Source organism: Strigops habroptila, chromosome 7, assembly GCF_004027225.2.
Source record: "Strigops habroptila isolate Jane chromosome 7, bStrHab1.2.pri, whole genome shotgun sequence".
In the NCBI taxonomy this organism is placed as follows: Eukaryota; Metazoa; Chordata; class Aves; order Psittaciformes; family Psittacidae; genus Strigops; species Strigops habroptila.
Genome location: NC_044283.2, coordinates 37,947,179 through 37,973,804, shown reverse-complemented (window position 1 = coordinate 37,973,804; position 26,626 = coordinate 37,947,179). Strand labels below are relative to the sequence as shown.

Below are 26,626 nucleotides of genomic sequence, written 5' to 3'. Positions count from 1 at the left end.
AAATAACCTCTTTGATGTGTGGGCATAAATCTTTCCCCTGTTATATTCAGTGACTTCATTACTCTTTGAATATGTAAATATGAATAAATGCAATTCAGCTATAATGCACTGATATGCTGACCTCAAATCTGAGACACACTTCATCTTTTCTGGTCAATATTGAATGCGCCTATAAGATCTGCCGTTTATAAATTTTAAACTGTTTTCAAGACCTCTCCTTCCTTCTAGATTCTTTCTTTTGGGGAATACCTATACATAAGGCTTTATAACAGACACACCAGCTGACTGGTGGTTTACTTTGGTATTCTGTTGGGGCTGGATGAATATGCTGAAAAGGACACCATATCCTTTTAAATAAGTAATTGACATAGGAAATTACTCAGGTCGTTACAAGTATATATTAACTGTGCAAGGAAACATGTATTTTTCTGTCTTATTGAATGCATGACATTCCGTATACACAGTATTAAAATTCAGTATAAAATGCCACAAACTATAAAAAAATCAAAAGTATGGCACTTATCAAACTTTGCATGAATTCAGACAAAAAGCAGTTGTGTGTAAAACAGATTATCATCTGAAGCATGTAGATTATGGCCAGAAGTGATATCCCCTGAGTAAAACTTATTGAATTGACAAGAAACAACTGCTGTGTCAAAATGTATTATTTCACTAAATCAGATTCATTCATCTCTCATGCATGCTTTTAATTTTGATTATCTACCCTGCCCACTAATTATTCTCTAGTTTGATCTGGTAAAAATAATAGCAGTGTATGCAAAAAGCTGATACATTAGGTAATTTTTATCATGTTTACTTTTCAAATACCCAAATATAGCTTCAACATTCAATATTGTAACTTCTGTTTTGTAAGTCAAGATCATAGTTATAAAATAAGTATGTCTTAAAATATAGATGAGCTCTTAAATATATTGGAGAAGTGAGTTTATGTTATACCAAAGAAATTTTAAATAGTATAATGTGTATAATATTTCCACTATGTATGCTAAATTAATCAACTTAAATATCTATTATATTTATGGGCCTTTATTAAATGTGAAATACATGGCCCAATCAAACATGCTCATGGAATTAGGGAAATCTAAAATCTTGTAATAGTCCTGTAACTGGGGAAGTGAGAAAACGTAAATTATTTAAGATATTAAACTATTTGCTAGCACAAATTTGTCTCTAAACTTTCTTTAGTGAGCACTATTAACAAGGACAGGTATTTTTGATTTTCCAACTGAAAAAATTTTGTTAATTGGTACAGTTCCAGATGAACTGAAAATCTGTTTCTTTCTCTTTTTTCCAACTACCACATCGTTGTTCTTAGCATGGAGAAAAGGAAGAAAGACTACAGTGGAGAGTATCTACTCACCAACAAAAATAAGACAGAATCAGAGAATTTGCAAGAACAAACTGCAGCTCATGTTCTAGGCCTACCACAGTGTATTCTATGCACAGAAAGGGGTAAACCCTACATTGTACTGGTTTAGAAATTATTCAGGAGGAACAGCAATACTAATTGAACTCACTGAGCTTCATAAATATCTCAAAAACCAAGAAAATATTTTTGGTTTTGAAATAATTCTATGAAGAACTGCTGAATAGAACAGTGCTTAACACAGAATGCTCATGGTATTATGTGCACTATGCATAAGGGGAAAAAGACATTTCTATAGAAATGGCCTTTTGAAGCAGTCAGTGATTACCATACTGTAGCATATATACTGCTACATTTACATACACAAGAAGTCTATAAATCAGTCCTCCTAATTTTGTCAGTTTTGCTGGTTAATGTAATTAGTGTCCCTTATTGAAGTGTCTGGGCTCCGAAGGAGACATCATGGCAGATTTTGAAAATACCTTAGAGTTCAGTCCTAGCAACAAAGTAGAGTTATGATACTGATATGGATAAGGCATCAAATTGCTCAGTGCCATCAAGAGCAGGGGGTGGAGGGGCTTTAAGTGCATAGCAAGTAGCAGAAATGTAGGGACCTTTGGTAATGAAAATTTTGAAGCTTCAAGGGCAGAGTGTTATTTTTTGGATTTAAGATCCTTGAATTGCCAATCATAAAAGTGTACAGTATTAGAATTATGTGGATTACTTTAAAATTCCAATGCCACTGCCTGAGTTCAATGGGACTATACAGATCTTTCATGCATACGTATTTGCAATACTGAGGTCTATATTTACAAAATGGAAATGATTAGCTGCTACAACAAAGAAGGTGTCTACTAGTACACTTGTCCATCCACTGAAATGGGTTTTACAGGAATAAAAATGAAAACGTTAAAGATATACTGTGTATATTTTCCAAACGGCCTATCTGATAAAATATCTGAGAAGCTGTACTCCATTATGTGGTATCACTGTGCAAATGGAGTGGTAAAGAGCACTGATGTGATCAGATGACCATCTCAGAAACCTGTGGGCTTCAAATGTGAAGACTTTATTCTCAGCAGACGTGTGGTTACTGGTACAAACTTGCACTATATGTTATATATTGTTAAATATGTTCTGTGTCTTGTAAGAACTGCATTGAAATATGTAGTAGTTATAAAGAATAAGATGTCTTTACTGTGCTGTTAGGTCCATAAATACCGAATTCACAGAAACTAACTGTCAGGAAGAGCTGGCACAATCTAGGACTCTGATTTTGTGGAAATAGAAGAATCAATTTGCAGCAGAGTCATAGAATGAGGAATTGTATATCTTGCAGTTTTTCAAGTTCAGATTCACACCTATAAAAGTGCTATCTCCCCAGTGATACCTGTTTCTAGATGGCTATACCATAAAAGCCCATGCTAAATGTCAATGTGGTGATGAATTTTGCAGTTTTGTTATGTTGGGTTTTTTCATTTTTGCAAAAATAACAAAATGCACAGTCACATTTTGTATGCCTCTAACATTTCTATCAGGACGGCACTGTATTTTGTCTAGGGAAATCATTTCAGTGTCCTACTCGACTCTGAGCATACAGAGATGATCCAAAGTCAATCAGAAGAGTGCTTTTATGAACTACACATAACTTTAAATGTTTAACTCTGTTTATAGATGTACAGAGCTTATTCTGTAGTAAACATAAGTGCTTAGCTCTTGAATTCTGACTTCTTGGGTATGACTTGAGCATAAGATGTTTTCTCTCTGTGCCTTGTTCTGCTTTGTATTCTGCTTTCCATAGGAAATGTGGTGTGCCTGCCTGAAGGGAGTCCTAGCCTATGTGTCCAGAATTAAAATCTGTGAATCTATTTCTGAGCACACTTGTCTTTGAGGGTAAACTTTTGCTACATAATGGTTATTCCTGTTTTTAAATTCTTGCTGTTCAGTCTTACTATATTATCTCTCTTGCTGCTGCTTTGTGAGCAGAACATATATATCTCTTATTTGCATTTTCTGCAGCCCAACATGATATCCAAACTTTCACTGAAAAGGAGTTTTTCTTTTTTGACTATGAGATGGTTTTGGTGACTATTATAAATTGCTACCAGATATTTTTATTATTGGTGGTTGGGAAATACAATGTTACTAAGGAAAGTCCTAGTGGCTACGTGCTAGTGTTGAAAAAGGACAGTCAGTCACTGGCCTAATTAGTATACGAGGGCATAGCTCACTTTTTCATTGCTAGTAGAAAAAATGATCTTTTTATATTACAGAAATAGCTGAAAGCGATGGAGGCTATCAGCAGGACCAGGCCAAAATAATGTGGATTAGTAAGGATTTCTGTTAGTCAAATGCAGTGTGATAGGGTTTGGGTTTGCAGTGTGCAAATGCACAAAGGTTGAGAAAGGAAGTAGAGGTGCCAAATTGTGTGTGTTATGGGATATAAAACAGCTGCTGTGGCTGAAGTAGAGGGCAGTTTTCCATGTATTTATTATTGTCTGGCTACTGTCCAGATATTTGTTCTTGCTTAATTCTATAAAGATGTTACTAATCACACAAAATCTAACTGGTATCATCATAGAACTGGGAAGAAAGAACAAAACCCTCACATTGTCATGTTGAACTGCAGTGCTCAGAAGTTACATGACTGGTTAGGTTACATTAATTTTGCCTCTGTTAATCCAAAGTCTGAGGTCTTGCACATCCGTAATGCAAAAACAGATGATAAATTTTTGGTAATAACAACGCCATCATTCCAGGAGCAGAAGTTTGCCAGAGGCAGTATTTCTTAGGGAAACTCAGGAATCGTGTATATGCATGGCACTGTAGCCTCTCAGTAACCAGCTCCCTTTAAAAAGACAACTCATTTTTAGGGGCCTGAAGTTATTCCAGGTAATTAGCTAGCGAAACATGTACTGGCAGACTGAGACCTCTGGCCAAGATGAAGAACTGGCAAATTAAGTAGAATTCAGAATTAACTGGCAGTGTAGAGGGCCTGAAACAATTGGGAAAATTGGATTTGGCCTGCAGTTTTTCTTTAGAAAATGGTCAGCCAAGGAGCTGCTGCTAGGTGTGAAAAAATGAAAGTAAAACAACGTGGTCACACTTACTGAGGAAGGAGATGGAAAAGATAATGCATTGAATGAAGAGTGGTTGTCAGGACGTGTACCTCGAACTGTTGGGTTTTGAATATCGGGACATGAAATAAAATGGAACTGTAGTGATAGTCTATTCAATGTATCCAATCTATGCAAAACTCTGGCAGAAGGTGGACAAGACAGATGTACTAACTCTAACCTTTAGACAACACTGAAAATTGTCTAACTAGAGTGAAAATTTTCAGCATGTTCAATTATAAGTTTCAAGAAAAATTGCAGGCAAAAAGAATGCGATTCTTCTGAAGTATTTCTAAGCAGCAAGGGAAACTATAGTGTTTGGAAAAAGAGAAAACCAAACTTTTCCCTTGGTCATCTTTCCCAGAAAATCTTACCTTTTAAAAAATGGTGTTGACAAGTTATTATCAACACCCATATGAGGTGGCTGAAATAAAAACATAGTGTCTGTGTTTTTTTAACACTATTATTAATTTTAATAATAAATATAATATTTCATTCATGCAATTTTGAAAGTATAGGAACTAAGCCCTCACATATGTTGTAATATATTTCTATTAGTATGCAGTATGTTTCTTTTGTAACTTAGTCTTTTTATAATTATTTGAATATTCAGGGATATTGAATGTCATATCAGGTTGTAATATATTAATAAAAGAATGCTATGAGATAAAAGTGACACTTACAATAGAAGAGAGAGACAGCAAGCTCTAGCATATGAAAGAAAAACATTTCTTTCCTAGGATACAGGCCACAGAAATAAATATGTGTCTAGCTGACATTTCTTTGTATCTTATTCAAACAGAATAAAACTAAAATTATCTCACATGCCTATAGGCTACCCGGGCGTAAGGCATAGAAATATAGAAGGGATCATTTCATATGTGCATTTTCATTTGCTTGCTTTCTAAGATACAACAGCAGCTCATTCTAGTTGCTGAGAAATCATTTGATAAAATAAATCCTTTAAAAATAGAAGACATTTCCACTTACATATTTTTCACGCACTTCATGATAAAAGTGAAGTACTTTAACCAGGGGCAAATTCAGCTGCTTAGACTGACTTTGAAAAAAACATTACATGAGCTGGCTAAAAATAAATACATCATTTGAGAAGCAAAGCTATACATGAATTTTCCTCTGGAGCAACAGTATCAATATTGAAGGAAAGTATCTAGTACTAAACAAAATTATTATTTTACAGCAAATGTAAAACCTATGATCTGTGCTTTATAACTAACTGTCAGTCTTTCTTTGCAACCTGGGGGTAAAATGAGTAAGAAAAAGATGAGGGATTTGTTAGAAACAGTCTGATTTACTTAGTGATGTATGCAGGAGCAAGGCTTGCAAGATCAGATACATTTTAAAGAAACTGAGATAAATGGGCCTTGTAGATTGTCGTGGTTTGAGCCCAGCCGGTAACTCAGAACCACACAGCCGCTCGCTCACTCCCCGCCCCCCCCCTTCTTCCTCCCCCCGCTCCCGGAGGGATGGGGAGGAGAATGGGAAGAATGCAACTCCCACGGGTTGAGATAAGAGCAGTCCCGCAACTAAGGTATAACACAAAACCACTACTGCTACCACCAATGATAATAACGATTAGTGAAATAACAAGGGGAGAGGATACAATTGCTCACCACCCGCCGACCGATACCCAGCCCGACCCGAGCAGTGATCAGGGCCTTCCGGGTAACTCCCCCGGTTTATATACTGGGCATGACGTGCTGTGGTATGGAATACCCCTTTGGCTAGTTTGGGTCAGGTGTCCTGTCTCTGCTTCCTCCCGGCTTCCCCTCCTCCCTGGCAAAGCATGAGACTGAGAAAGTCCTTGGTTGGAATAAACATTACTTAGCAACAACTAAAAACATCGGTGTTATCAGCGTTGTTCCCAGGCTGAAAGTTAAAAAACACAGCACTGCACCAGCTACTAAGCAGGAGAAAAATGACTGCTATAGCTGAACCCAGGACAGTATCCACCCCTTATTCCATACCATTCACGTCATGCTCAGATCCCACATCTCTCAGCACACCATCACCCCTGTCCCATATATACACATATATATACACCCACACCCACACACAGAGAAAGATATCGTTCCCTAGTCCATGGACCAATCCCTGTAAAATTGCTGAACTCATCCAGTCCATGATGTCAGGTTCCATCTCTTGTAACAGTCTTTCAGGGCAGGAGGGACGGTACATAGTGTTGGGTTGTTGCCTGCTGATGATACCGCCAAACTCATCTGGTCACTGCTGAGCTCGTCTGGTTTCCTCAAAATTCATTCTTTGTTGAGGTGATGATCGGAGGGAAGTCAGGGTCAATGGCTGGTGACCTGAAGATATCTAGCTGGTGGGCTATAAAAGTGTTATAGAGCACGCAACAGCGTACAATTGAGTTCATTGGCTGTTTTCCCCCAAAATCAAATCCCCTTGAGGTACACATCGGACTTCCCCATCTTCCCGCATTACCCACCAAGTATATCCAGGTCCCTGAGCAAAAGCAACCCCACGAGTGGGTTTGCCTTTACCTGAAGCAGGAATAACCCAGACTGTCTTCCCCAACAAATTCTTTATGTGCACCACAGGAACTTTAGCCCCCTCTACAGTACGTAAAAGTTCTGATTGGGCTGGGCCAGCCCTGTTGGCAGATCCCCTACTGTTGACCAACCAGGTGGCTTTTGGTAAATGTGTATCCCAGTGTTTGAAAGTCCCACCACCCATTGCTCTCAGTGTAGTTTTTAACAGCCCATTGTACCGTTCGATTTTCCCAGAGGCTGGTGCATGGTAGGGGATGTGGTATACCCACTCAATGCCATGCTCTTTGGCCCAAGTGTCTATGAGGTTGTTCCGGAAATGAGTCCCATTGTCTGACTCAATTCTCTCTGGGGTGCCGTGTCACCACAAGACTTGTTTCTCAAGGCCCAGGATAGTGTTCCGGGCAGTGGCATGGGACACAGCGTATGTTTCCAGCCAGCCGGTGGTTGCTTCCACCATGGTAAGCACATAGCGCTTGCCCTGGCGGGTTGGTGGGAGTGTGATATAGTCAATCTGCCAGGCCTCCCCATATTTGTACTTCAGCCATCGTCCTCCATACCAGAGAGGCTTTAACCGCTTGGCTTGCTTAATTGCAGCACATGTTTCACATTCGTGAATAACCTGGGCAATAGTGTCCACCGTTAAGTCCACCCCTCAATCACGAGCCCATCTATATGTTGCATCTCTGCCTTGATGGCCTGAGGTGTCATGGGCCCACCGGGCTAAAAATAATTCACCCTTATGTTGCCAATCCAAGTCCATCTGAGCCACTTTAATCTTAGCAGCTTTATCCACTTGCTGGTTATTCTGGTGTTCCTCAGTGGCCCGACTCTTGGGTACATGAGCATCTACGTGGCGTACCTTCACCACCAGGTTCTGCACCCGAGCAGCGATATCTTGCCACAATGCAGCAGCCCAGATGGGTTTACTTCTGCGTTGCCAGTTGCTCTGCTTCCATTGCTGCAACCACCCCCACAGGGCATTTGCCACCATCCAGGAGTCAGTATAGAGATAAAGTACTGGCCATTTTTCTCGTTCAGCAATGTCCAAGGCCAGCTGGATGGCTTTCACCTCTGCAAATTGACTCGATTCACCCTCTCCCTCAGCAGTTTCTGCAACTTGTCGCAGGGGACTCCACACAGCTGCCTTCCATCTCCGATGCTTTCCCACAATACGGCAGGACCCATCAGTAAACAAGGCATATTGCTTTTCACTCTCTGACAGTTCATTATATGGTGGGGCCTCTTCAGCACGCGTCACCTCCTCTTCTGGTGACATCCCAAAATCTTTGCCCTCTGGCCAGTCCATGATGACTTCTAGAATTCCTGGATGACTGGGATTTCCTATTCGAGCTCGTTGTGTAATTAGTGCGGCCCACTTACTCCATGTAGCATCAGTTGCATGATGTGTAGAGGAGACCCTGCCTTTGAACATCCAGCCCAGCACAGGCAACCGGGGTGCCAGGAGGAGCTGCGCTTCAGTTCCAATCACTTCTGAGGCAGCTCGAACCCCTCCATAGGCTGCCAGTATCTCTTTTTCAGTGGGAGTGTAGCTGGCCTTGGATCCTTTATATCCCCGACTCCAAAAGCCAAGGGGTCGACCTCGAGTCTCCCCTGGAGCTTTCTGCCAGAGGCTCCAGGTAGGACCATTCTCCCCAGCTGCGGTATAGAGCACATTTTTCACATCTGGCCCGGCCCGGACTGGTCCAAGGGCTACTGCATGAACTATTTCTCGTTTAATTTGTTCAAAGGCTTGTTGTTGCTCAGGGCCCCATTTGAAATCGTTCTTCTTCCGGGTCACGTGGTAGAGAGGGCTTACAATCAGACTGTAATTTGGGATGTGCATTCTCCAGAACCCCACAACACCTAAGAAAGCTTGTGTTTCTTTCTTGTTAGTTGGTGGAGACATTGCTGTTATCTTGTTGATCACGTCTGTGGGGATCTGGCGGCGTCCATCTTGCCATTTTATTCCCAAAAATTGAATCTCCTGTGCAGGTCCCTTGACCTTATTCCGTTTTATGGCAAAACCGGCCTTCAGCAGGATTTGGATTATTTTCCTCCCTTTCTCAAAAACTTCTTCCTCTGTATCACCCCACACGATGATGTCATCAATGTATTGCAGGTGTTCTGGAGCTTGCCCCTGTTCCAGTGCAGTCTGGATCAATCCATGGCAGATGGTAGGGCTGTGTTTCCACCCCTGGGGCAGTCGGTTCCAAGCGTACTGGACGCCCCTCCAAGTGAAAGCAAACTGTGGCCTGCATTCTGCTGCCAAAGGGATTGAGAAAAATGCATTGGCAATGTCAATTGTGGCATACCACTTGGCTGCCTTTGACTCCAGTTCATACTGAAGTTCTAACATGTCCGGTACGGCAGCACTCAATGGTGGTGTGACTTCGTTCAGGCCACGATAGTCTACTGTTAATCTCCACTCTCCATTAGACTTTTGCACTGGCCATATGGGGCTATTAAAGGGTGAGCGGGTCCTGCTGATCACTCCTTGGCTCTCCAGTCTGCGGATCAGCTTATGGATGGGAATCAAGGAGTCTCGGTTGGTGCGATATTGCCGCCGGTGCACTGTTGTGGTCGCAATTGGCACTTGTTGTTCTTCGACCTTCAGCAACCCCACAACCGAAGGATCCTCTGAGAGACCGGGTAAGGTGGACAGCTGCTTAATTTCCTCTGTCTCCAAGGCAGCGATACCAAAAGCCCATCTATAACCTTTTGGGTCTTTGAAATACCCTCTCCTGAGATAGTCTATGCCAAGGATGCATGGAGCCCCTGGACCAGTTACAATGGGGTGCTTTTGCCACTTCCTCCCAGTCAGGCTGATTTCAGCTTCCAGCATAGTTAACGCTTGGGATCCTCCTGTCACTCCAGAAATAGAAATGGGTTTCACCCCTTGATACCTTGATGGCATCAGAGTACACTGTGCACCGGTATCTACTAGAGCCTTATACTTCTGTGGGACTGATGTGCCAGGCCATCTGATCCACACAGTCCAGTAAACCCGATTATCCCTCTCCTCCACCTGGCTGGAGGCAGGGCCCCTCTAATAGTGATCACAAAATTCTCCACTTCTGTCTTGTAGAAAGGGATTAGTATTCCTTATCACAGGAGCTGGAGTAAAATCAGCTCTTTCGCTCCATCTGGGAAACTGCTCGCCAGAGACTGGAGCAGCAGCTTTCCTGGGAGGATCATCCTTGACCATTGTTCTCCTCTTCAGTTCACGCACCCGTTGCTCCAGAGCTGAAATAGGTTTTCCATCCCACTTTCTCATGTCTTCTCCATGATCCCGCAGGTAAAACCATAGGGTGGCCCGTGGCGTGTACCTCCTATATTTTCTTTCCCGAGCAGTAGGGCGCCTTCTGTTGATAGCTGAGACATGGGTTGGTACGCGTGGAGAGCTGGATAGATCGGATAAATCGTCTCTCAATTGTTTGAACTCCTGGGACAGTTTTTCCACAGCTGAAATGATGGAAGGGGTGAGATTGTCTTCGAACTCTCGGAGTTGACGAATCAGGAAATCCACTGTTGGTGATACTCCGTCATTCCAGGTCATTGATGCCAATGTGTGGGCATATGATGATGGCGCACTCCGTGTAAGTTTCCGCCACATGGGTCGTGTACATTCGACTTCATCTGGGTCTACGGATGTGTTCCTGGAATCCGGCCTACGATAGATCATCTCTATAATGGCTGATTCCCTCAGGGACTGGATGCCTTTCTCTATCGTGGTCCAGTTGGCTGAGCGATTCGTAATATCGTCTTTGTAGGGAAACCTTTCCTTCACAGCTGCCAGGAGCCACCTCCAAAGACTGAGGGCTCGCTTCTCTCTTGCAATTGCTTTGTCAATTCCTCCTTCCTTAGCAAGTGATCCCAGCTGCTTGGCTTCCCTACCTTCTAGTTCATGACCGTCGGCCCCATTGTCCCAGCACCGGAGCAACCAGGTGACAATGTGCTCCCCTGGAAGACGGGTGAAATCTTTTCGCATATTCCGTAGTTCGGTTGAGGTCCGGGGTCGAGAAGTGACCTCTTCTTCTTCTTCCTCTTCCTCTGACCCACGTAGTAGTAACTCTTGTTCAGGTGCTGTTGCATATAGTAATGGCACTGGGTCTTCATCTTTCTTCGCTTCACGGGTTGCTCTTTGTGCCTTTCGTTTGCTTTTGCTTACAGGGGCAACAGACATTGTCACAAACTGGACATTTGGTTTAGCTGCAGTGTTTGTCACTGTGGTTGGAGTGGCTGCAGTGTCTGCCACTAGGATTGGAGTGGTTGCAATGTCTATTGCTGGGGTTGGTGCAGCTGTTGTGCTTGGGAGTTGAGTAACACCAACAGCTGCATTATCTGTTGCTGTCGGGGTTTGAGTAGCTACTGTGCTTGTCACTGGGGTTGGTGTAGCTGCAGTGCTTGGAGTAGCCATATTGTCTGTTGCTGTCGGGGTTTGAATAGCTACTGTGCATGTCACTGGGGTTGGTGTAGCTGTGGTGCTTGGAGTAGCTATATTGTCTGTTGTTGTCGGGGTTTGAGTAGCTACTGTGCTTGTCACTGGGGTTGGTGTGGCTGCGGTGCTTGGAGTAGCCACATTGTCTGTTGCTGTCGGGGTTTGAGTAGCTGTTGTGCTTGTCACTGGGGTTGGTGTAACTGCTGTATTTGAAGTTGGAGTAGTTGCGTTGTCTGTTGTGGTCAGGGTTTGAGTAGCTGTTGTGCTTGTCACTGGGGTTGATGTAGCTGCTGTACTTGGAGTAGCTGTGTTGACTGTTGTGGTCAGGGTCTGAGTAGCTGCTGTGCTTGTAGTTGGCATAGCTGCGTTGTCTGTTGCTTTGCCATCAGATCCAGAGACATTTTTTTCCCTTTGAAGGTGCTGGATAGTGTTGAGCAGGGCTCTGTAGGCATAGGCCAAGCCCCAGCACATTGCCAAAATTTGTCCCTCTCTGCTATAACCAGGATGACAGCACACCTCGTTTAAGTGTTTTACTAGTTTTTCCGGATGTTGCACTTGTTCAGTGGTGAAGTTCCAAAGCACTGGAGGGGCCCACTGGCCTAGGTACTTGCCCATACTATCCCACACACCTTGCCACTCATAACTGTCCAGCCTCAGGGAAAATCTCCTGGTGGTCCTCCTATATCGTCGTCTAACCCTAGACCAGATTCGAACCTGATACTGCTGAATTTTTGACATTAAACGAAATAGGATGTTCCTACGACGGGATGGCCGTGGGTAAAACACACTCCGTATGTTTGCCAACATGCTGATCCCCAGCACAATCAGCAGGCAGGTTTCAAGGGTACTCAAAGGCCATCTAAAACCTTCAGAACTCTCAATTGCTGTTGCAAATAGGCTGGTGGGGGAACGGGGGGTGAAAGAGAATGCTTCCTTCGTAAGTTTACCCCCCGAGGAGAAAAAAAAAGATATGCAATTGCTAAAATATTTCATTATATACCTCCCAATGTATAGTGGTGATGGCCACGCTGGAAGCACAAACCAGACCAGTTTCATGATCAATGAGTCTATTGTATTACAAGTCATTACCATGAAGTACAGTGAAACAAGAACCTTAGCCCAGGCCCCCCAGCCGATAAACGCTAAAACAGCAAATAGTGGCTGTAAGTAAGGTACAACATGCTGAAACTCTGAGATCAAGCGCAACACGTCTGAGAGCCAAATAATCACCATTGTGACGAGTAGTAACAATGAATGCTTATCACAAATATGATTAAACACACTCTGGTCAGATCTGTCCTTATCTCAACCTTTCGTGCCCCACGTTGGGCGCCAAAAAGAACTGTCATGGTTTGAGCCCAGCCGGTAACTCAGAACCACACAGCCGCTCGCTCACTCCCACCCCCCCCCCCCCTTCTTCCTCCCCCCGCTCCCGGAGGGATGGGGAGGAGAATGGGAAGAATGCAACTCCCACGGGTTGAGATAAGAGCAGTCCCGCAACTAAGGTATAACACAAAACCACTACTGCTACCACCAATGATAATAACGATTAGTGAAATAACAAGGGGAGAGGATACAATTGCTCACCACCCGCCGACCGATACCCAGCCCGACCCGAGCAGTGATCAGGGCCTTCCGGGTAACTCCCCCCGGTTTATATACTGGGCATGACGTGCTGTGGTATGGAATACCCCTTTGGCTAGTTTGGGTCAGGTGTCCTGTCTCTGCTTCCTCCCGGCTTCCCCTCCTCCCTGGCAAAGCATGAGACTGAGAAAGTCCTTGGTTGGAATAAACATTACTTAGCAACAACTAAAAACATCGGTGTTATCAGCGTTGTTCCCAGGCTGAAAGTTAAAAAACACAGCACTGCACCAGCTGCTAAGCAGGAGAAAAATGACTGCTATAGCTGAACCCAGGACATAGATTCATAATTATAAAATATCCTACCCAACTTGCCACTCAGTGGAAAAAACAGCTATGATCATCACTTTAGAAAGAAACATCTGGAAGCATGACTGATGCTGTCTTGCTCCTGCAACCACTTTAATTTTTATAACGCAGCCTGATGATCAGATCATTTACTCAGGACATGAGATGACTCTGTTCTCTGCTTTGAAACTCCACATATTCCATTTCCCCAGACAGTGCATTAACCACCAGAGTTAGTGCTTTGATGTCCCTGTTTAAGTTGTCTCACTTTGCACCAAAAAGTGTAAGTAAGTCAGACAGCCACATGAGAGGATGACACCATGGCCTAGAAATTAGAGACGCTTGGATGGATTCAAACTCTCAGAGTTATGTCAGTTCTTACCTCAGGACGTTTGCTATAAAGCTTGGGAATATGCTAAATACACCCATCCTCCTTTTTTCTTCTGTGATTTTAAAGAGAACTAGGTGCCTGTTCTCAGCCAAAGACTGTGGAATGTTTCTTCCTACCTTTTTCTAAGTTTTGGAAATTATTTAGTTTTCAGACTTGTACAAAACGTTTTTTTACCCTAGTTACTTTCCTGCCCGGTATGTAGATATTTTCTGTAACTCCTCCAATTTCTCTTCCTGCAATTCCTGTATAAAGAAACTGGGTTTGGGCAGGTGAATTCCTGCTTTTGAAGATCTAGGAGGTTGGAAATGATGTCGCTGAGCCTAACTTCTTTGGATCTGTCCCAAAGCCATCTCAGGGAACTGCTGTCTTGTTCTTGCAAACCTAACTGGTAGTTCTCCTATCAGACACATAGGTAGAGCCAGAGCTCCTGCATGCTGCAAAATTTTCTGCCTCAGGCCAGCTACTTTACCTGTAGTCTCTATTTTTCAATGTCTGGAGATGAGGTAAAATAGAATTAGACAAGGCGACAGGGGGAAAGCTTTATGACTTGTAACTTCCTTACGAAATCAAATTTGATCTTTCTCTGTAACTAGAAGATTTTGAAGAGCTCATTTGTATTTTGCTCAGGTCTTCTTTTGTGAACATTGCCTTTCTCTGTGAATGTGAATGTGCAGCAGGGAATTTACTCCCACTGAACCAAATGATTAAAAACATGACTTCAGTGAAAAATAGTGTGCCGAAAAATACAGTTGAACATCTACAGTGCTATTCAACTAATAAGTGTTGGTTCCCTGTGGTGCAGTTTGGGGGAATTTTGAGCTCCTGTAAGGTTGCTATAAAACAAACCAGATGCCTGTTTGTTCAAGAATGCTCAATTGTTGTATGACCTGTCCTCACTAGGGCTGAAAGCGAGGAAAAATACAGCTGAGCTTTACGAAGTTGTTAAAACAACAATTTCTTAACTTTTAAAACATATTATTATTTTTAATTATTATTATTAATTTTAAAATTATACTTTTTACTTGTTCAGTCAAACACTATGGTACTTTCTGTTTGAAGCATAATTGTACATAGTGAATATACCTGCCACCTGTATGTACTCTGGTACAAATGCCCCAATAAACCTATTTAGCCACATTAATTATAAAGGTGACATAGGTTATCAGGAGGATTATCTTCTTGGGTTGACTGTGGAGTTTTGCTTAAATGCTGAATGTATAATACTGCCTAAATTCCTTGACATTTGCAGCAAATAACTATCTCTCAATTTTAGTCAAGAAAATTTCTGCTGTCAGATTCTACCATTGCCCTCATATTGAAAGCCTGTTTTATAACGTTACCATCTGTCCATTCTAATGAAAGTTAGAACAGGCTTTCATACTCACCCTGCAATTTTTTGTAAAAGCACTGCATTATCCATACGACAAACAGTTCTGACATACTCACTGATAGATAATTACCTCCTCTTTCTCTCAGATGTTATTTTGTTCCAGTAAAATAAGAACCCCCCCCAAGAAATAATTTAATAAAATTATGCATGTTGTGTTTCTGATCTATGATATATTTCAAATAATCCAGTTTGTTCATTCTATATGAAGGAAATTATTTTATGAGATAATATTTTACTTATTAGTTCTAAAACTGTAGATCTAGATCTGACACTAAGATGGGTACTTATTATTTATCTGTTTTCCCCTTGTTATTTATTTTCAGAATCTTCAGATTGCTGGAATTTTTCAAGGAAAGCTTGACTTCATTTTATTTTTGTTCTTCACATCATTTTTCTGCCAGAAATCTCTTCCAAAGTGCACTTATTTTAGGGGGAAAAGGCAATTCCCAAATACTTTGTATCACAAGGAAAATTAGAATTTAATGCATATCTGTGCCTTTCTCCTCACACATCTTGTGTTAGCTCAGATCATGGCATCAGACAGAACCTTTGGTTTTGTCTTTTTGCATGTCTGTGCCTTGAAATGGCATATCTGTTGTATGCTTTCCATTCACTTTTATGCTCTAAGCAAGATATCAAGGGAGATGATGAGTAAAATGTATGATGAGTTGAGTTAACAAATGCTAATTTTATTTCACATAAAAAGTATTGCTGTTAACTGAAAGCTAATTCTGCAAAGCCTGTCTTATCTAAGCTGGTTTCACCTTCTCCGCTCTCCTCAGGATACTTGCATATAATGCAAAATAGGGCTTTATGAAGAGATTATTTGAAATAGGTGGAGTTGTAATTTTACTTTTCCCATTGAAATTCTAGTGTAACACCAGTTTAGTTAAACTGCCAGACCTTCCCTGCAATAGAAAGCTTTCAGGTCTTTTTTTCTTTCTGTGTTTTGCAACATGTTTTCAGTGTCAAGCCATCTGTGCTGCTACAAATTCCTTTAAGCCCTGAGTCTTCCGAAGATGCTGAATTTTTCCAGTGTTATGATTGATGGTCAGATCATACTCCATTTTATCCCTCACTAAATGATACCTTGTATGGACTTCCTCCTCCTTATAACGCAAGGGCACTACAGCCCTTCCTAAAATATTTCTGGGGCTGGCCCACTGATCCAAGGTGCGGCCCCAGTTGAGGGGATGAGGACCGTGCAAGTGATATATCCTATGTAGGTACAGTGCATAGGCATATACATACATGCATATATATTCTTTGCAATCTTCTACAGTTCTCTCTTGTAGTAAACCCTTTTCTTAATCCCTTCTAGGATTAGGTAAAAACTATATATATCTAGCTATAATATAGTAGGCATGGTGAAGTTCTAGGATAGGAATCTGAAAAGCAGGAACTCGGTATGTATCATTTTGTTTCCAGCTTTTAAGGACACTGAGTTATTACTGATTTTAGGATATTCACATAAATTGCATAAATCACTTTAAGTTATTCTCATGTTTCATTTATGTTCTTCCGTATTACTGCCCCCCTGTATGTGTGAAGAGAGGGAAGACTTAATGGTGAATTCCTATGTGTATAAGTTTTTTACATAAAGATAAATTGGCACTGGGTACTTAAATTCAGTAGTAACTTTAGATTTTCAGTACAAGTAAGGATGAAAGAATGTCTTCCTTTGAAAATCAGGTATGTTTCACAGATTCTTTTGGTAAAATAGAGGATTCTTTTTTGAAAATTTGTTCTTCTACCACAGCAAGAGGTCTATCTACCTCCTGCATAGCTGTTGTAATACCTAAAAAAGTATTTATAGGATAATACATTACGCAAACTTACAGCTTTCCAACTGCATTATACATGTTTGCACATCCATTGGAAAATTTTTTAGATCCATCGGACAGGACAGTATTAAAGTCAATCTGAAAGCACACAAAAAAAGAAAATTAAAAATATACCATAAAATACCATAGAAGTGCACAGGAAGAATGCATGAAAATATTGGAAGTCATTAGGAATCAAAGAAAATACACTTTTTTTTTTATTGGAAAGCTCTCAAAAGGGATATAGATTATCTGAACCCATTTCACTCACTCAGCCTAGTTTGATAATGTGGAAAAAAAATTATGACAGACTTTCAGAAAAACAATTTTTCAGTAGGATTGCCTAGGTCTATCAGAAGTCTTAAAGAATGCAACAAAAGCATGCTTTTTTGTGTTACAGCAGAATTATTATACTGGTAAGGTGTTTCAAACATATAATTCACTCAGATTTACAAGAATTTCATAACAGATGTCAGCTGCAAATCAGGATGGCAAAGTAATTTATGTGTTATTGTCCTAAAATAAGATGCTTAAATTGTCAACAAAAAGGTTTCAGATAACATTTTATGATACTGGTGGCACACTGAAACATGCCTGTAATTTTGAACTACAGCTATGTTTCATGTTAGTCCTGATACTTCCTGTTAAATACTTTACAGCCTATAGGCAAAAGGGGTATTTTTACTTTTTGTATCAATACAGTAACTTTAAAGTGGTATTTCTGGTGAAGGGTCTGGAGAATAAGTCTTATGAGGAACGGCTGAGGGAACCAGAGTTATTTAGTCTGGAGAAGAGAAGGCTCCAGGGGACCTTATTGCTCTTTACAGCTACCTGAAAGGAGTATCAGTCTCTTGGGGTTAGCTCTCTTCTCCCAAGTAATAAGGGATAACGGCCTCAAGTTCTGTCAGGGGAGGTTTAGACTGGATATTAGGAAAAACTTCTTCACAGAAAGAGTAATCAGGTATTGGAACAGGCTGGCTGGGGAAGTGGTGGAATCACTGTCCCTGGAAGTGTTCAAAAACCGTGTAGATGAGGCCCTCAGAGTTACGGTTCAGTGATGGACTTGGCAGTCCTGGGGTAATGGTTGGACTTGATGATCTTAAAAGTCTTTTCCAACCTAGTCGATTTTATGGTTCTAAGAGGTAAAGGCACATGTTTTTCCTCACTGATGTTCTCTAGGTATCCATTCATCATCCAGTGTAATGAGTGCATCTTCATTTATCAGGTCAGTTGATAGAATGTTCTCAAAAAACCTCACACAACTCATTCCCCTGTTTTTGGAATTAACGCTAAAAGGAAGTGGGCAGTAGGCGGCAAGGGTGGCTGTGTATTTCTTTTATTTTTCTTTTTCACTCTCCAAAGCTTCTTGATTCTTTATTGCTATAACTTGTGCTTAGCCTGCCAGTGACAGGGCTGCAGGGGGAGAGCCTGAGGAGGGAACTCAGACCCAGACCCTATTCCCATGTAATTAAAAATGGTCCCATATCCAAAATCTGACTAGTAGGCTAGTAACATGGCAAGTAATTTCAGAGAAGAGGCACCTGGGCTTTGCTTTGTGCTTCAGTAAATATTTTAATATTTTATATTAAGCGTCCATTGAACCAAGAACTGGAACCTTCTTATTATTTTCATTGGAATATTATAATTCCAATGCAATTAGGGAAGGAGGAATCATTAGGGAATGAAAGGAAAAAGAAATTTAGAAATATTCTCCTTTTTTTCCTTTTAATATTAAATCTAGCATGTTAGCAATTAACATGTCTGCCCTCATCAAAAGCTGAACTGACTCAACTAGATGGCAGTTATATGATTTTAAATCGGTTTCAGAAATTGTAATACTTCTTAATTAAATCATGGCAACAGAAACTTTCTGGCTTCATAAGAAACACAGGAGCTATATGGCATCTGCTTTCATGACAGTCAATGTTTGCTTTTATAATTTAATATTATAAATTTCTCCTGTTTGTTTTCTTCCTTCCATTTCATGCTACTCTGAATTTGGCCTGAATTCTATTGAAGTTGCAATCCAAACTTGCTTTAGTTGAGTGGTGGTGTCTACACCCTGTGTTGTATGTATCTGGAGGCAGTAGGGCAAGGAGGAGGAGTTATTTAACCAGAGTGGAAAAACTGCCAGTGCCTTTCAGGGTGATTCAGACAGTCTGGAGATAATTGATTTACCTCTTCTTGCTACTTGGGTCCAGAGAAAGAATCCTTTTTACTTGCTTTCCATCTATTTCTAGTGACAGAATACATGTTGTGACACTGAAGAATGATTATGTTCCCAGACTGGCAGACTAACCTCCTTTAGGATATGAAATACACACAGGAATTTTAACCCAACCCTTTCTCTATATGTAAGCTTGACAAGACACTGCCTACTTGCACTGCAAGGAGGGAGGAGGCTCCCTTGCCACTGATACATCCATGCAAGTCACAGATGTTTTGATTTTCTTTTAGTATACAAACTGCCTCACAAATTCCTGATGTCTCTTCTTTAAGTCCAATTACCCATTAATGCAGTGTCATAAAAGCATGCAAAACAAAACACTAACTGGACGAGAGGTATATTTATTTTGAAAAGTGTAACATTTTGCACAAGTAGGTCACTGTATTAATACGAAATCTATACTGCCTTATGGGGCTTTAGTATACTTATATCTGATGTGTTTCTCACTAGATCAGGTTTTTGAAGATAGTGGTAAAATGCCTACTAATGTCAGTATCAATAAAAGGAAAGTGGTGAGAAGAGAAAAGAAGTAGGATAACTAGATTTTGTTAATACTTATGATTGCTGCTTACAGCTTCTTAAACCTTTTCAAAAGTTTACTTCCCACTTTTCTCTCCATTTCCAGCAGTAATGATCTATTCTTTAAATGTCATGCTTCCTCAAACAGGTCATGTTTCCATGTTGAAGTGCAACTGAAATATCCAAAAAGGTGAAAAGGAAATAAAATTGGATTGTCATGACATTGGAGGCTACAACATGTGAAACTCATACATAGGCCAGTTCAGATTATAACATTCCAGGATTATTTGCTCTGTGCAAGTGTCCTAGCTCCATTAGGCTCAATATCTGTATTTTAAAATGGGAAATACACTTTTCCTACTATTTTTACTATGTGCATGCCTAATGAGGAATCATTTTCAGTTTTAGTATTAACAATGGACAGTAATGATGATAAAGTTCTATATTCAAAAATCACAACTATTTCAGAGATAGTTCTACGTGACTAGCAACTGAAGATATCCATTAGGAATTCTTAGGTACATTTTTGAGCTTCTATCTGCAAAAAAAAATCATTTGATTAGATACTCACCTGATGGAATAAAGTACATTCCCATTTTTGAAAATTCTCAACAACTTATTGTCTGTTGTAACTTCATGAAAATTGGCACCTTTTTCATTAGCAAAGAACAAATCAGGTTTCCAAATTGAATCCAACATGGATGGATCTAAGTCTAAAGAGTCATCTGGATATTCGCTGTATGCGAGGCGTGGATCATTCCAATTCTGTCGGAGAAAGATGTTCACTCGGTAATCCTGAATGAAAGAGAAAACAAGCAAGGCTTTATCAAGCGTAGGGATTTAGCTTTTATTTCATTTCTTGGCCATGTAATCCCCTGTCCATCTGTGGATGACAAAAGTATTACTTAGCTGAGTACCAGCATGATACCTATTTGTATTAGTGGGGACACAATGGGTAAGAATAAAGATGTATTTCAGGGCAATTGAAAAAATCCCAAGCTAAGAAAATCCAGCCTTCACGTACAGTTCATACAACTCCACATAACTCTACCCATACAGTAGCTTTGTCTTGAAGTCAAAATGAGAGAAGCATAAAAAGAGTTTTATGGAGTTACTTTTTTCTGCCCAGCTCCTGGGGGGGGCATTCCCTTCCCTTTCTTTGGCAGTGAGAATCTGTTCCACTGTAAAAGAAGATAATTTAATATACTTTTTCTTTCTCTAATCCTTACATATTTTAGACCCATCACTCAGACTTCCTACGCCTCAGTTTCCTGTTGAAAATTGTGTGAGCAGTAAGTTGCCAGGCAACTGTCTGAGGAGGATGCATGTTCCTCCTCTCAAATATGGTGGAGATCATAGAATCATGGAATGGTTTGGCTTGGAAGGGACCTTAAAGATCTAGTTCCAACCCCCCTGCCATGATCCGGGACGCCTTCCACTAGACCAAGTTTGTCAGAGCCCCATCCAACCTGGCCTTATATAAGATCATAGAAGTTCTTATGGTATATTAGCTTAGGTACAAGTGGAGTCAGCTTAATTCCTATAGACAGTCCTGCCTTAATCAAGGGTGTTTTTGTAGAAAAGACAAGTGGAGTGCTTCAAACACCTGGAAGTAATTTTGGAGTTGTATATACTCTCTGTCAGAGACAATGTTGTATTTATGGCTGCACACTTTCTTCAAACTTTACCACTCTGAAAGATGAGAGTATTTGTTTTTAATAAAAGTGAATATTAGCATCTCATTATATCAAGAACTGAGAGAATTGAGACATTGAGCATAGGAACATAAGAACTATGCTTTTAAAAGCAATGACTTTCTTTTTTTTTAAAGGAATTAATTATTTTTTTAACCCCCCATTTCAGAAAAGGACTGAGAGAAAATTCTCTTCTTTTTCTGGCTATTGGCAGCTCCAAGAGCCATAAAAATTTCTTAAGAGAAACTATTAGTACTTTTCATAATTAGCACCATGGCATGATGAAACCAGAGCCAGGGATTTTTTTATTTTTTTTTCTAAAGTGAGCCAAAACCCTTAGATGAGTTTGTGCTCAGTAGTCATAAAACTTAGCTTTTAGTGTCTTCCATGTAGCAAAAAAACATAATAGCCACTGAAAAATCCTTATTTATTTGCATGATATCCCAAATACCACATAGTACCAGTTCCCCTTCCAAATTTTTGTATAAAATCAAAGGCCAGGAAGAAGCAGGATGTGGGAGCAGTGATGGCTCTACTACCTGTCCCAACATTTGGAATGCTTGCACTGAAGGAAACACTAGCTCTAAACCTGGGGCTCTGGGTGTGAGCACTGCAGCTCTCAGGACTTCCTCTGCACTTCAACCAAACCCCAGCTTTACCTTTTAAGTTGTATAACCTGAAGTATGTCTATTTATTATACTTTTCTCTGTAGAATATGATGAATTTCTAAATAGGACTTCTCATATGTATAAGACAGAAGAGGTGGAAAATGCATAGCAGAAAGCTTAGTGAAAATGGAGGAAGACAAATGGAGAAATCTGTTCTAGGTTATATTAAGTTATTCTGTATTTCATTTTGCATAAAGTTTATTGGTTTAAATTGTCTCAAGCTCTTAAAATGAAAAGAATCCATGTTAAATTTTTCACAGAGGCAAGTAAATCTATTTTTCACTGTTCTCTCTCTTGAAAAGTCTGACTTAAATTGGCTCTCATTATTCACTAAAAAAAATTCCTAATCTATCAAAAGGAAAAAGATATATTTGATTGTTATTGTATGAAAGACAAGTATTCATCATTTCAGTTTATAATTACACACTGTGAACATAAGGCTTAACTGCTTTAAACAAGTAGAGTTGCTTGATGCAAACACAGAAACCAGAATTTAACTGCCAGAATTGATTTGTTTTCCTACAAGAGGGTTGTTATTCTCACATGCTACTTGCCTGGAGGGGGTGACTCCCAACTCAAACAACTGTGTGCTGAGGAGGTTCCTTGAGGGGAGAGAGAAATCATCAAATCATCATTTAAGTTGTGCTGACTTTCAGAGCCACTTCTATAACCTGAAGGCTGCCATTGTCTGAACAGCTGCTGTACCCTGGTTCTACAGAATGATATTGCTTTATGGGTCTGCAGTTGCTCCACTGTCCTTTGAAACCCTTAGCCACAAGGTAACTTTCTTACAGGGTCAGGATACTGTTCATCAGCTTCATAGGGCTCAACAAAATAAAAATTGGGAGATCAGGTAACTGTGCTTTGTCCATGCTGAGGCTGAGACCGTTATGGATTCCAGTACTAATATTTTGATTAGCGATTTCCGACACACAGTGAAAATTAAAGTATTTACAGAATATATTGATTTCTTCTTCATTATACTGATACCTATAGAACTATATTCCAACAGCATACAGAATATATAGCTCGACTGCCTAATGGAAACTTCTGCACAAATCCTCAGGAGATTAACTATCACTTGTTTCTTTAATGAATTTTTTAATATGCACTGTATGTAGAATCCTTCTAGACCTGAGAGAAGGATATATAAAAGCAAATTTCCAAAATAGGCCCTTCATTTGAACACTGCATATCACCTGCTCTCATAATTTTTGAATGCTGCCATTTGAACCAAATCATCAAATTTTCGTGCATAAATGAATAATCTTCTTGTTGAAGTTTCAAATACTATTACAATTTTGACTAATATATCCAAGTGAAATCTAGACTTATATTTCACATAACATTGTAAAATGATTCTCGCTTTATTTGATCTAGTTCATTGTAAAATTTTAACAAGAAAATCTTATGGACTTTCTATGAACACTTCTAAAAGTAAATTTAAAGCCACTTTATGGCTTTATTTTTCTTGTATTGTTCTTCACATGAACAACATGAGAAATATTGTTCGTGTGAAGATTTTTTTTTTTTTTTAATCCGGTAACTATGGCTCTTTGTTGTAATGAAAACTGGATATGATCCTCTATTCCTAAGAAGATACCACAGATGAACTGGAAAGAGCTGCTCACAGGAAGACTGAAGTAAGGAATGAAAATTAGCAGGGTTGCTTGCTGCTGAGGAGTGAAAATTAGCAGGTAAAAACCAGGCAGAACTAGAGAGAACTACTAGAGTCATGGGGGAAACAAGGAATGGGTTAAATGGTTTCTGCAGATGTTGCAAGGGAGAGGAATATGTATCAGGAAAAATAAGACCCAAGGGAATCCTGGCCTAAAAAAGTAACCAATGTCTTGAAGAGCCACTTCAAAGTAAGTATACTTTTATAACTATAATGGGTTATTTAATTTATTGAATTTGTTTATCACCCCATGGGGAATGAGACTATTCGGTCTCCCTTTACCCCCCCTCTCTCCTGCGGGTTGTCAGATGCTGAGTTATCAGGTATTCAGTTGCTAGTGAAATAGTATTAGTAATTTCATATTTCAGCACAACATCCTTGGTACACCAACCTATGAAGAAATATGTAGAGCATTTGTCACTTCATTTTGCATTTTGTTTCTTGGGTAAATGAAAAAAATGTTTGGTCTTTGTTCTACAAAATACTGTAGTTGCCTTATGCATCTTCAATATACTTTGTCATGTTTTTATTGCTGCCTTGATTAGTATAAATAAACAGGATGCCCTGTGGTATATTATTACTTTGTGGTAATAACATCTTTCCATTTCAAATTTCTTCACTGGCCCTAAACACTGTGCCTGCACTTTAGGCAACCTAACTACTTTGGGTAAATTGATGGAATTTCCTTAGTTTTCCTTTACATAACTGAAAATTTCAGACTGGAACAAAAGCTATTCAGCTAATGATTTCAATATGCCTTGATGAAATTTCCCTTGTATAGAAACTCAAGTATCTAAATTTAAGTAAGCCCCTCAAATTGGTAAGTCATTTTCCATGCAGATTACCAATGTCATTGCAAAACAAAGTAGAAGACCCTTGAAATTTACACTGGCATGTAAATATAAACAAAATGTAAACATAGTTTGTATAATCTGAAGGATTCCCCTGTATTTTGTCATGTTTAATAGCTGGAACTGCATGATCATTGAGATTACTTATGATGAGACCTCTTCTGTAGTCATGTATGGTCAGAAAAGGAATATATAGAAGAAAGTGCAGAAAAGGATGATGTAGGACTGAAGAGGATAGCCAGTTCTGTGACAGTAGTCAGGAAAAGTTTGCTTTTTTTAAACCAGTAGTACAAAGGACTTATGAGTTGGTTCGTGACTTAATTGACATCCATTAATATGTTGAAGGGTAAATACCAGAGGGAGAAAGCATTTTAAATCTAAGGACAAAAACTTCCTTAATTATCAATAAATTTAAACTGCAGTGAAATGGCTCATCCTTTTGCTTATCATGCTAATAAACATTGGTGATCTTTTCACTGGCATGACTTATTATTGCGAATAAGGAAACTATTTTCCTATTACATCTTTGCATTATTGCAGGTCTGAACTGCAGCAAGGATAGTGCATATATCTATGGCAGTTCAATTAATGGGTGAAAAAAAATTACAACAGATTCCATGCTCCACCATAAACTGTAACTCATCTGTCAGAGATATACCACAGCAGCTAAAGAGAAATTAACTGTGATTTAATTTGATTGCTGAGTACTTAACTTTAATTGACACATCAAATCTGTGTCAGAGTACTAAAATTCGATTAGTGCCAAACATCCCTAAGAACATGCGTTTCTATACTGAATAGCTGTAGGGCATTCATTACAAGAAGCAATGTAGATATGCTGTTGATTATGATAGTTTGTCTGACTCACAGAATCCTTCCTGATGATCTGTCCCTGGATAATTCCATAGGTGGAATATCTCTTTCCAGATCTGCTTTTGGCAGTGTGTAAAACGAAGGATGACCTTATTGCTCTCAATCTGGCATTACAGAACCCATAGAGATGCTGGGAGCAACTGCAGTACTGTACTGCTACCTTAGTAAGAAACAGCTTTGTGAATTTTCCAGAACCACATGACTCCTCCCTCATGTCTTCATTGATGGGCCTTAAGAGAAAACCTTCCTCCTTCTAATCCTGTGGCTCTTGAAATTTTGCCGTATAAGGCCACTTCCACACATGAAAACATGGAAAACTTTCCTGTTTAGTCCTGCCTGAAGTTAGTTGGCTAAGCACTTTGCTGTTGATTAGGATCTCTAAATTTCAGCCGTTGAAGGCTGAGGATGAGCAGTAGAACCTATTCAGTTCCTGGATAAATGCTCTAATCCTAGACTAGTTTAAAATTGTGGGTGCTCTCACCCCCTCCATTAAGTAGAACAGACCAGATGTTTTCGGGATTTGGATGAGGGCTAACTTGCCTCTGACCTCAGGAAGCTTTAGGAAATTATTTGAGCTATTCAGAAAAGATTGCTGATGGATTTTGGACAAAGAGGTCTCTATTTGTTCATGGATGTATAAATGCAGATTTTGAGGTGTATATTAATATTTTTAATCTTTCTGGTGTTTTGTTTTGTTTTTCTTGTGCGTCTGAACTACCAAATATCTAGGTGGGTGTCCTGTGAATAGTTTTGTTAAAATTTTACCTAAATTTTGCCTAATTCCTTTGAGAATTTGACTCTAATGACTGCCCAGCAGTATTCATATTGAAGTCAATAGAACTAGAAAGTACTTGGCAAAGAACAATGTAAAACTAGGACTTCAAAATTGCTACCTGTAGTATTACATGTCTCAGATTCCCTTACAAAATAAAAATTCAGAGTTCAGCAAATACGTATATACACTACTTGTTCACCAAGTACTCTTCCTAGTGCCCCCTGCTTTCATAACTTCAGATTCTAAAGTGGTAAGGTCTCTGTTAATGTTCTGCCTTGAACAGATGAATGTTGCTTGCTTGTTTTTCTTCTGCTTTGAGTAATATGTCATTTA

General features: G+C 39.8%; 1 protein-coding gene across 3 annotated transcripts in view; it reads right to left on the bottom strand.

The window, feature by feature from the left end:
- Window positions 1-26,626, bottom strand: part of GLRA3 (glycine receptor alpha 3) — an 87,667-nt gene that overhangs the window by 20,399 nt on the left and 40,642 nt on the right. For all 3 annotated transcript variants that reach the window (XM_030493002.1, XM_030493000.1, XM_030493001.1), the window contains exons 4-5: window positions 20,326-20,549; window positions 17,025-17,107 (exon numbers count right to left, since the gene is read on the bottom strand). In XM_030493002.1, the coding sequence (XP_030348862.1) occupies window positions 17,025-17,107; window positions 20,326-20,549 (307 nt within the window). The remainder of the gene's footprint in view (window positions 1-17,024; window positions 17,108-20,325; window positions 20,550-26,626) is intronic.